This window comes from Fistularia commersonii, chromosome 22 (genome assembly GCF_037954325.1).
Source record: "Fistularia commersonii isolate RoL2024-O1a breed Wild chromosome 22, RoL_Fcom_v1.0, whole genome shotgun sequence".
Classification (NCBI taxonomy): domain Eukaryota; kingdom Metazoa; phylum Chordata; class Actinopteri; order Syngnathiformes; family Fistulariidae; genus Fistularia; species Fistularia commersonii.
In genome coordinates this window covers 10,163,017-10,174,636 of record NC_141305.1, presented here as the reverse complement: position 1 = coordinate 10,174,636, position 11,620 = coordinate 10,163,017, and the positions used below count along the sequence as shown (strand labels likewise).

At 40.6% G+C, this 11,620-nt stretch overlaps 1 protein-coding gene across 2 annotated transcripts; it reads left to right on the top strand.

Annotated features, from left to right (window-relative positions):
* The first annotated feature begins 2,230 nt into the window (after nucleotides 1–2,230).
* On the top strand, nucleotides 2,231–11,384 carry dgcr8 (DGCR8 microprocessor complex subunit). 2 transcript variants are annotated; one of them, XM_086169269.1, is made up of 13 exons: nucleotides 2,231–3,039; nucleotides 3,832–3,991; nucleotides 4,275–4,417; nucleotides 4,782–5,121; nucleotides 5,239–5,436; nucleotides 6,066–6,167; nucleotides 6,325–6,423; nucleotides 6,639–6,721; nucleotides 6,868–6,968; nucleotides 7,941–8,047; nucleotides 8,155–8,282; nucleotides 8,549–8,662; nucleotides 9,606–11,384. In XM_086169269.1, exons 1-13 carry the CDS (start codon nucleotides 2,365–2,367, stop codon nucleotides 9,687–9,689), a joined length of 2,334 nt encoding a protein of 777 aa, XP_086025395.1. In that variant the 5' UTR covers nucleotides 2,231–2,364; the 3' UTR covers nucleotides 9,690–11,384. The 2 variants fall into 2 exon arrangements, with proteins under 2 accessions (XP_086025395.1, XP_086025394.1); XM_086169268.1 differs by having other exon boundaries at nucleotides 6,621–6,721.
* Nucleotides 11,385–11,620: the final 236 nt, after the last annotated feature.

Here is an 11,620-nt window from a genome sequence, read left to right as displayed (position 1 = left end):
TCTTTAAGACCTTACCCTCTAAGAAATTTCAAGATGCAGAGGGACAAAAGACCTCCATGTAACCTGTGTCAAGGTCCTCAAACTTTGTCTCAGGTGAAGGGGACCAAGTGGCTTAACTTTTTAGGACCAGACACCTCATTGAAGGGTGGCTGGCGAGCCCTGTTCAAGCCACCTCTGGAAAAATTGACAGGTGACCTGCAATGGAGGATTGTGCTTGATGCTTTGGCCACAAACACATTTAGAGCACATTTTGAGCCTGGTGTGATGGGAAACTGTTTGTTTTGTTTGCACTTTGAAACATTGCTTCATTTGTTGATTGAATGCCAAAGGTTGATGCAACTGTTACATTTTTAAATATTTTGTTTCTTGGTCTGAGGTTTACCTTCATTTTCATTTGTTTGTCTTCGGTTCAAAGTATTCCAGTATAAATAAGAACCTATCAGTTTGATAAATTTATTTTTCTGCCTCTGCCAAATTTGCCTTTTGGCTGACTCGGAAGAAATGAGGATCCGGTATGATTTCTTAACTCACAACCTGGGGGACTTTATTTCTCCTTGGGCAGTAGGAAATGTTGTGTTTTGTTAACAGCAACAGTGAGCCAAAGTTTTCATTTTAAGTCGGTCACCCCACCACTGCTATACTATTCTATACTAAACTTGTTATATTTAAGTGAAACATGATGCAACATACAGTGACCCTAGGAGCTATGTTGTCAGGGGCTTTATCCCCCTGGAAGGGTTACCCAAGGCAAACAGGTCACAGGTGATGGACCAGACAAAGCGTGGCACAAAAGACCCTCTATAATGAGGACTATTGGACCCAGTTTTCCTCTGCCCGGTTGTGGGTCACCGGGGCCCCCCTGGAGCCAAGCCTGGTGGCCGGGCCTGCACCCTTGGGGCTCGGCCGGGCATGGCACGAAACGATGACACGGGTCCCTCGTCCCCGGGGCTCAACATTAAGCCAAGGGAGTCGGGTGCAGCTTGAGCCAGGCGGTAGCCGGAGCGGGGGACCTTGGTGGCCTGACCCTCGGCTGCAGAAGCTGGCTCTTGAAACATGGAATATCACCTCTCTGGTGCGCGAGGCTGAGAGATTCCGAATAGATATAGTCGGACTCTCTTGGACGCACTGCGTGGGGTCTGGAACCAGGCCTCCTGTAAGGGATTGGACTCCTCTTCTTTTACTCTGAAGTTATCCCCAGGGGGAGACACCGCGCGGGTTTGGGTATTTTGATTGCTCCCCTAACTCAGCGCTTGTACATTGGGGTTCAATCCGTTGGGTAGCCTCTCTCCACCTCCAGTCACTGTGACTTGTAGAAAAATCCAAAATTCTATTTCTGTCCATGTGTATAGGCCACAATAAGTTTTTGGCGAGATGGACGAGAACATCAGAAATCAAATTTTCTGGTAAAGTTTTCGAGGCGTTTTGTATTCTGGGGATTCTATAAAATGAAGCGTATTTCATACGATTTGCCCCTTTATATTAAGGCACTTCGGGATATTAAAAATAAATTTTAAAAGGAAGTGAAGTTGCTATGACGCACAGTTCTGTTTGGCCGACGGCCACGGTCAACGGCTTGACTGATAGTTTTTCTTTCAAATCAGGAAAAAGCCGGTATCTGGGGGCGGGGCCTAAATCGGGTTGCTGTCTTCTTTTCAAGATGGCGGGACTACAATTTAGGCCGTGTGGCTACTCGTCTAGAATAAAATAATCGAGAAGGATAGTTAGGTGTCCAGTATTCAACTTTATTCTTATATTTATCGGTGAGTATGATGACAAGGAATCCTCTACGCGTTCTTTTACTGCTCTACAAGGTATTGAGATGCGGATAAAGCAGCAGGCGGCTGCTTCACAGCACTTTAGCACTGATGCTAAGGTTATCAGGGGCCCGATGTTCATCTGTAGCCCCCAATTATGCGCTACAACATTCTCTTTTTTTCCTAGTTAACGATTAGGTATGGACCGGGACTTTCCCGATCACGTCTTGATCCTATAGTATTTAACAGTTTCCCAGTTCAGTATAAGTACACGTATATGGCGGTGGTAAAGAACACGGGCTGACGTTTGCTCTCACTGTTCGTTTTTTTCTAGCTTCCTGAGGAAACCATAGGAGGATGATCAGTGCCTAGAACCCACTTTAAGCTGAATGCATTGTGATTTCCAATAATTGAGACAGTGATTCTGAAAGCTGTCTGCATTAATGAAAAGAACAATGTAGTCAGCTTAGCAATTTCACCTCTGGTACGTGGTCTAAACAGGAATGTGCTTCTGCATGTATTTTGATTTTAGGCATAAAGAGAGTCGACAGGGTAGATTTTTAATCTAAACTATCAGTTTGTTTAAGTTGAAATTCAGTACAGAGAGGAAATGGAGATAGATGATGTTCTACCACCCCTCCCCTTGGAGCCACCTGATGATTTTGGGCACGGTGATTGCAGAGCACCTCCACCACCTCCCCTGCAAACGTCCAGTGACGCAGAGGTAATGGACGTTAGCTCTGGTGGTGATGGATACATAAATACCCCAGGGGACGGGGAAACCAAGCCAGTGCAGTCCCTCTGCAGGGGCTCAGTAGCTACCTGTAGCCACTCTTCTGATGAGGCCAGTTCCAACCCACCATGCCCCAGAACAGCCCGCCATGCTCCCCCTGTTACCAAGTTCCTGCCAGACCTTAAGTTGCTCAGAGATGTCAAGATCCGTGTAAGTTTCACTGAAAGCAGCAGTAGTAAAGAGAGGAAGGTTTTATACACAGGTGAAGGACAAGACGGAGGCAATGGCAATGCCTTAGACAGCCTGAATGGTGAGTTGCATTTCTCAGATGAACCCGAAACAGTGGAGGGTAGCTCTGGATCAGGACATTCAGCAGGCAAAAGATTAGAGGAGGCTGAGGTAGACCTTGAAAACAAAGTAGAGTATGCTGTTCTGGATGAGTTGGATGACTTCTGTGAAAATTTCCTGGATCATGACGACGGCGGCTTTAAGTCTGACATCATAGTTCAGCACGAGCAAGCAGATGACGAGGCTGTTGCTTTCTCCTATGAGGTATGTCTGCGAAGCACTAAGATTAAAAGAAACAAAACATAATCATTGATCTGATGCTTAGATTGTCGACTTAAACAGTTAAAAAAATTCAGTATTATAATTGCACTAGTCATTATCTTGTTATAATGTCTAAGTACTTAGCAATATCAAAGTCATTTCGTACATTTGTTTAATTTTGAAGAGTTACCCAGATGATGGTTTTATTTGTAGTTTGGATGACTTTAAAGATGACTAAGTTCCAGCTCAACATTTTCCCAGAAAGAAATTGGAATTTGCCGAACGCATTTGTCAAGCTAGCTTACTTTAACTTGTTTTTTTTGGTATCTGATTTGTTGAAAGCACATGTGTCAGGATGAAAAAAATCCCTACTACTCTTGCAAGTGAAAGAAAAATCCTATCACATCAAGCTTGCAGGTGTTTTGGCAAAACCTGAAATTAGTGATTCTGTAAGATGGAGACAATTCACAGTCAAATAAAATGTGCAGCATTGTTGTCTCATAATTTATTAGTTTGTTTATGTACTTTGTATTTTTATTCCAAGAAAAACCCTTTTAAAATTGCAAAGGGCTTGTGAAATGGAGATATTAGAATTCTAATTTCCTTTAAGCTCTTTGCTTGTTTATTTAGAAATATTTATTTCTCATGTTCAACCTCTGAACTGACGTCAGCAGACTTTGGTTGAATATTGCAAGATATTCATCTGGTTATTTTTTCCACTCCTCTTTAACATTAAATGCTACCCTTATCTAGTAACCCATCCATTTTTGCCCACCTCAACATGGACTCTTGCAGGAGTTTGACAATGATGTTGACGCTCTGCTGGAGGAGGGCATGCCAGTCCCAAAAAAGATGCGTACAGCAGAGGACAAATATGGTGGGGACAGTGATCACCAGTCAGATGGGGAAGGCAGTGTTCAGCCCATGATGACCAAAATTAAGACAGTTCTGAAGAGTGAGTGATAAATCTGTCTTCTTTTGCGGGAGGTATACTTAAAACAGTCGAAATTTTCTTTGAATTATATATTAGGCAGTCTCACTTCAAACAATCATTATATATTCATCACTATTTGTATTACCAATGTAGATGACTATGCAGAGTTCCTCCAGGAATTGGTTAGCAGGTCCGGTATCCTCTGCTCGAATAATCCTTCTTTTGTGGTAACACGTATGGATTCTGATCCCACGCCATATATGCACAGTAATAGGGCAGGAATTGACATGTGTTTGTATGGCAGGTCGGGGGCGCCCGCCTACTGAGCCTTTACCTGATGGATGGATCATGACATTCCACAACTCAGGCATTCCAGTCTACCTGCACAGAGAGACCAGGGTGGTCACCTGGTCCAGGCCCTACTTCCTTGGAACTGGGAGTATCAGGGTAGATGAAAAATATATATATTTAGATTTATATTTAAAATATACATTTAGAATTTACAAATATTATCAATCCCCACAAATCATTTTATCATTAGCAATATTTTAAAACCATTGGTCAGTGGCTTACTTTTGAAAATGAATACATAGATTTACAAAGGTGATCATTTCAAATGTAAAATGTGAATCGACGCTTGTGGCTCTGCTACCTCGATGGATGGTAGATGTCAAAATATGGACATATGTCCATGACATATTTAATCCTGAAACTTGGCTGTCTGGCCCTTGTCACAGTTATGCAGCTTGGATTTATTATATAATAACACACATCCCCTGATTGAGACTAACCTCGGCCTTTTTTACGACAGAAACATGATCCTCCTACCAGCAGCATCCCATGCTTACATTATAAGAAGATGAAGGAACAGGAGGAAAAGGAACTAAATGGGGACGTGCCTCAGAATTCTGAAGGGTCTTCAGTCAAGTTCCTTGAGGAGGCCAATGGTGAAGAGCAAGCAGAGAAGTCAGACCGAGCAGCTGAGGAGAATGACAATGTCCCTGCCACTTGTGCAGCCGATGGCGGCCTTGACAGTGAAGCTTTGATCAACCACTGTCCACAGGGTAAAGAACCCCATCCCTGTGACACTGCCCAAGGAGCCCTGGGACAAGTCAAAGCCAAAGTGGAGGTGTGCAAGGATGAGTCTATCGGTAAGGGCTTTAAAATGAGACTGGATAGAATTCATCGATCACACCACAAACACAGATTATCCTTTACCGATAGTGGAAGTGGGAAATACTAACCAAACATTTAACACATCCTGACAGACATAGAAGCATTTCGTCTGTATTTGGAAAAGTGCTTTGACTTTGAACAAGTCACTGTAAAGAAGTTTCGCACCTGGGCGGAACGAAGGCAGTTCAACAGAGATATGAAGAGGAAACAGGCCGAATCTGAGAGACCCATCCTACCTGCTAACCAGAAACTCATCACACTGTCAGTCCAGGATGCCCCTACAAAGAAAGGTAATTTCTGAAGCACTTTGGCCTCGCAGCACGATGGACCCTGGTTACCTCTGGGACCTCTATGTGTGGAATTTTCATGTTCTAGCTGTTTTAGTCAGATGTTGAAAAAGTTAATATACAGGAGCTACACTTCAGCAAAATTTTTGACAAGACCTTCAAGGTTGGATTGTTAAAAATGGTTAGTTGCTTTTAATTTGAAACAATAACCACTGGAACTAAAGGCACTTTGGCATAAAAGGAACCAACATTCGTTCATACATTCCCAGTTGTTATGTAGTAGGCACACACTATATAATCAGGAAATCCATTTTGTATTGGTTATCCAAGTGTTTGTTCTAATTGACAGATATTTAATAATTCTTTTACACTCTGTTGAAGCATCCATTTCGCTTTAAATTCTACTGAAAACAAAACTATCGGGAGCTTGTGTAATAAAGTGGGAATAATAGTTCTTTGCTCTCCTAAGGAGCTCAAGGGAATTTTTCTTGTGTATGTATGACTAGTGGAGTCAAACTCCAAAATACTACATTTCTTTCAACTTTGCACCACGTCTTCATTGTGGGACCTGTTGAACCGTTTTTATTTTCAGCATATGGTGTATTGACGCAACTGTTGCTTTTGTTCCTCAGAATTTGTCATTAACCCCAATGGAAAGTCTGAAGTCTGCATCCTACATGAATATATGCAACGTGTCCTAAAGGTTCGACCTGTTTACAACTTTTTTGAATGTGGTGAGTGTTCCTTTTTCCTTTTTTTTTCAATAATTCTTTCCAAGTCTCCAGCTAATATCAAGACTAAATAAAATTGGTCAAAAATAACAGCTCCTACTTTGGTAAAATTAATATGTTTTGAGTGTTTATAGTGTGTGATATATTTTTGTGCCCACAGAGAACCCAAGTGAACCCTTTGGAGCATCTGTCATTATAGATGGAGTAACCTATGGCACAGGAACTGCAAGCAGTAAAAAACTTGCCAAGAATAAAGCTGGTGATTTTTATTTTCATATATTTATTTATTTAAACCTTCACCGTGTTAAATAAGTGCAGCGGGTGTAGACAAAGAGATGTTTTCCTCCCACAATGTAGTCTGTTATCTGTTTGCACTTTCCCAGCATTTGTAGTGCCAACTTCAGTAGCAGTTGCAGATGTAACGATTGACTGTTGATAAGCTTTTTCCCTGATCAGTAATTGTGTACACTGCAGCTCGAGCCACACTGGAAATCCTTATCCCTGACTTTGTGAAGCAGACCTCAGAGGAGAAGCCTGTGGAGGCTGATGAACTTGAGGTACTTGCTTTTGGCCTTGTTTAGGACTTTTGGTCATCTGCTCTGTTTAACTTGATGGGGTATTACAGGAAATGATTTTGGCCTTTCCTGTAATACCTCTGATTACAGATTATGTGCTGATAATGTGCATGTGTTCCGGCCTACAGTATTTTAATCATATCAGTATAGAAGACTCAAGAGTGTATGAGCTGACCAACAAAGCAGGACTACTTTCGCCATATCAGATTCTTCATGAGTGCCTTAAAAGGTAAGATGAGAGAGTCAATGTCAGTTTTATATTTGAAACCGTCCAGATCAGAAGCCACTATAAATTATTTCAAAGCAAACTAAACTGTTGGTTTGTAACCCTGTGTTCTACTGTTGTCCTCGATTAATATTTGAATGTCTATTAGATATCAGGCTGTTTCTTTGAGGGCAGTGTGTTGCAGCAGCTCACTCTTTTTACCCTTCTTTCTTCTTATTTGTATTTTATTTATTTATCTATTATTCTTTTGTGTGTGGGGGGGTCTCTTTTTACTGTATATCTTTTATTTGTTGTCGTCTCTGTCCTATTTAATGTCTTTATTGTTTATTGTCCCTGTCTTTTTAATGTTTTTTCAATCTTATGATACATGTTCTCTTGGCCTATCCTGCTGTGGCACTCAAATTCCCCCAATGGGATCAATAAAGTATCATTTTAATTTTCAAGTGGATGCTGTGGAGCTCTAAATTTAGAATTTGTCCTAGTGACATTTAAAAAAAAACGTTTTTTTTTTTCTGTTATGAAACCTGATTAAAAAGGATCGTGTTCTGGACAATCTCATGTTCATTTCCTGTTTGAGCTCCTCCAAAGATAAAGTTATTCAAGTGAACCCTTTAGAGGGAGGAATTTTATGTTGCGAATCATACTAAAATTAGAAAGGTAAAATCAATCAATGAACTAAAATCTTGAAAAACCTTTTTCCACAGCATGAAAAAATGTTCCTTCATTGAGGACACCACATAGACATACAATTTTATAGATTTGACTTCTTTTGTTAGAAATAAGGCAAAGTTAATCGAAAACAGGACTCGTTGTTTTGAATAGTGGATTGAAGAAACTGTTACCATATAGAAGAATCTTTTTTGCTCTTCTCTTCTTTTTTGCTCTTACCGACAGTAACTGAAAAATGTCCTTTAAGCAGACACTTAGACAGAAGTTTCTGTTGATCCAGTTAAATGCAACTTTCTGTGCTTGCAGAAATCATGGAATGGGAGATACCAGCATCAAGTTTGAGGTGATTCCAGGGAAAAACCAGAAGAGTGAATATGTAATGACTTGTGGGAAACATACTGTGCGCGGTTGGTGTAAGTAGACGGTCTTTCACATTGAGCTTTATTTGCTAATAGTTGCCAAGAAGTCTTCCTCTAAAATCCAAGTTTTGCCATATGAAGTTTCTGATGTCTTAAACTAGGCAAGAACAAGAGGGTGGGCAAACAACTAGCATCGCAGAAGATCCTCCAGATGCTTCATCCTCATGTGAAGAACTGGGGGTCGCTGCTGCGGATGTACGGCAGAGAGAGCAATAAGATGGTCAAGAAGGTACGAGGCCCCGAGATGAGCCACTGCTGGCATGGAAATCTTGTAGAAATCCTGCCATGCGTGTTCTTTTTTGGAATGAGTATTATTACAGTAAACAAAAATGTACTTAAACACTTTTTATATAGCCTTCTTGTTACGTAAAATGGCTTTGAGTTTTTCTCTGGCTGTTTTTAATAGTTTCATCTACAGCTTACCCAAATTCCTGATGACAGGAAATGTCAATAGTGCTGGGTGTCTTTAACCTCCACGTTGGTGATGTTTTGCAGGAGAGCTCAGACAAGAGTGTGATTGAGCTCCAGCAGTTTGCAAAAAAGAACAAGCCAAACCTTCATATCTTGAACAAACTGCAAGAAGAAATGAAGAAACTGGCCAAGCAAAGGGTGAGTAAGCACTGAGTACTAACCCTTTTCCCTCAGTTGTTCGGTTCCACGAATAGCATTAACACAGCTCTGCCATGCTAAGGTGTTCCATTGACCCACGACTCCAGCAGCATGTGTAGTTATCAATGACTGGCATTCTGACGGATTAGCAGAGTAGCTGCACTCTTTGAGATTAATTGTATAGTATGACCTCTTCGCTGACCAATACAATCATTCATTGGATGATAAACCCTTTCAATGAAGTTGTGATCCTTTTTATTGTTATCAACCATTCCTCTTTATAGACAGGAATAATTGATCAAATGTAAGTGGTGAATGTTTTTTTTTTTTTTTCTTTCTAGTTCGCATTTTCTTTGCATATACCGATGCTACAGTGATGCTACAGTGTTCTACAATATCTGATACAAATGAGCATATAAACAGGTCTCGATGACATACAAGATACAAAAATGCCGCACTGAAATAGCAATGTGTTAACTGAAACATATTTCCCCCCTTAAGGCTAAATGCAGTTTTAAAAATATCTTCAGATGGGATTTAAATGCATAGAATCCAAATAGATTAGTCCCTCTGGTATTTGGGAGACTGAAAAGCAAATGGTTAGATTTAAATAAATTGTGATCATTGGAAACTCCTGTTCTTGTCCGGACAGACCTTAGTTTGTCTTATTGAGCCGATGTCACCTATATGTAGTGACAGAAAATATACCTTCAGTATGGTGTTCTTTTTCCAGATATATTGCTGGAAACAAGAATGTGTGTACATCTTTGGAATTGTTAGTTCTGATGTTTTAGCCCGATGAAGGTCAGTACTTGATTTGGTCAATCAGGAAGTGCACTGAGGGCAAGAGGTCTCCCTCTGTTGCAGCAATAAAGATGAGTTGGTTTTCAGTGTAGCTCTTAGCCCCTGGTCTCCCTGTTTCACCCTTTTGTTTCTACTCCAGGAGGAAACCAGGAAGAAGCCGAAGATGACCATTATGGAGTCTGCCCAGCCTGGGAGCGAACCGCTCTGCACTGTTGACGTCTGAGGCCACCAGTCACAGATGAAGCACTAGAATCCTGTCATTGTCACACATCGCTCGCTTCATTATGCATCACTCAGATGGAACCGCTACGTAGAGCGACATCGGCAACGCTGACCGAAACTGCTTGCCCCCCTTCACTCATGTTTTCTTGGTCCTGCTGGTAGAGGACAGGGTAGGAACTAAATGCACTAACCGATCAAAGAGCAAATATCATCTACCTCTAGATGCATCCTCGCTATGGTACAAGGAAATAATTCACCCAGGGTGCAGAGAATTTAGCATGATTTGATGACAAATGAACCACGTGAAAATAAAATGCATGCTTCTCCGACTGCAAGAACCACTACACACCAGATTTGTTTTGAAGTGTTTTCACCGCCACAGTCTTACAGTTCCAACACCTCTATTTTTGTTTGTGCTCAGTTTTTAAAAGGGACTACTAATACTCATATTTATACCATTCATTTAATTGGAAATCAATATGACTTGTGTGTTGCGAATTTTAACGGTTGGTGTTCTGGATATTTTTGGGTGAATTCATGTTTCTTCAGAATGGACAGTCACTGTTGGTTTGCACGATTAAAACCAGACGTCGTGATGTGAGAACTGTCGTTATGCACTTGTGTCCTTTCCTGCAATCTCTGCTATGGAGGACCTTTTTGTTATCTGGAGGGACTTAGTTGCCTTTTTTTCCTTTATATTCTGCTTTAGGTATACAATAAACTGACATGTCCTGGCAAGCACTGCAGCTACCCCAACACAGGGTCAGAGTACTGTAATGTAAAGGCTCATTTCTTTTATGCTTTTAGTTTTCACTCTGCTTTTCCACTGTAAAACGCTATTAACACCTACTAACCACATTTCTTTGTATTTGTCGGTGCCCTTAAAAAAAAATCATGTTGGCTACATGTTGCCTTAGTTAATCCATTTCATGAAGGGCTCTGAGTGTGTACAGTATATTGGACCTAAAACACCCTTCTACAGGCAGTGGACAGACCAAACCCCCTTTATAATATAAAGCATTTATAGTTAAGCTAATTTTTTAAATGAAGACCGCTTATAAGACATGGGATGCTTTTGAGAGAAACGTCTACAGCATGTGCAGAGTTTTAAGACTCCTCTTTTCGATTGTGTATTTTTTGTGCGTTTGCCATCTTTGTGACAGTTGATCATGCGTCTTGATACTTTGTCAACAGAGTAGAAAAGTCGTCTCAAAAGGCAGAAAATTAAATTGAATAAAAATGTGATACAGTCATTTAGGCCAATGCTCAAACTGCAAACCAAAGCTTGAATACAGTCTTATGCATTTTATAGAATAAATGTTGCTGCAACAGGTACAGCTGGAACTTCTATAATAAACACTCACTATGTGCTGAAACTGAATAGAAACTGCTGTGCGTTGAAGTATTAGGCCTGTGCTTTTTCTACAAACCATGGACACATCACAGATTAGACACCAGGCTTTTGTGATTTTTGTAGATCAATAAAAGAATGTGCTTTTTCGTGTGTGTTGTCTGCTAAGCGTGTCAGTGTGAGAAGGGGGTTAAAAAAATAGAAATACTGCTTATACATGTTTTGCTGTTGAGTTGCACCAATGACTTGTTTGGGATGTTGCTGCCTAAAAAATGAAGTATGTATTGCAACCTGAGCTCAATGACTTGTGATATTTGTTATGCAAAATAAAACGTCTTGACTACAGATGTGGGCTTCATTAGATATGAGTAAATCATCACATACTCAAAACTTGAATTACAGTTTTTCCTGTCCTTTGGCTTTATTTTTCAGGATGTCAGAATCTTTAATGGGTGTTTGTATAGTGCAGTTACTGAGATGTTTAAAAAATTCTGCCTGTTATTAGCACATTAATAGCACAAGGAAATGGTCAGCACACAGTTGAGTAAAACATGTTGAACACTTTAAACATGACAATATTT

Bases quoted from the DNA above. Each gene is read 5' to 3' on its own strand.
- dgcr8 (XM_086169268.1), top strand. From the start codon at position 2,365: ATGGAGATAGATGATGTTCTACCACCCCTCCCCTTGGAGCCACCTGAT. The intron at 4,418-4,781 runs GTAGATGAAAAA...TTTTTACGACAG, and splicing joins TTGGAACTGGGAGTATCAGG to AAACATGATCCTCCTACCAG. The intron at 6,722-6,867 runs GTACTTGCTTTT...TCCGGCCTACAG, and splicing joins TGGAGGCTGATGAACTTGAG to TATTTTAATCATATCAGTAT.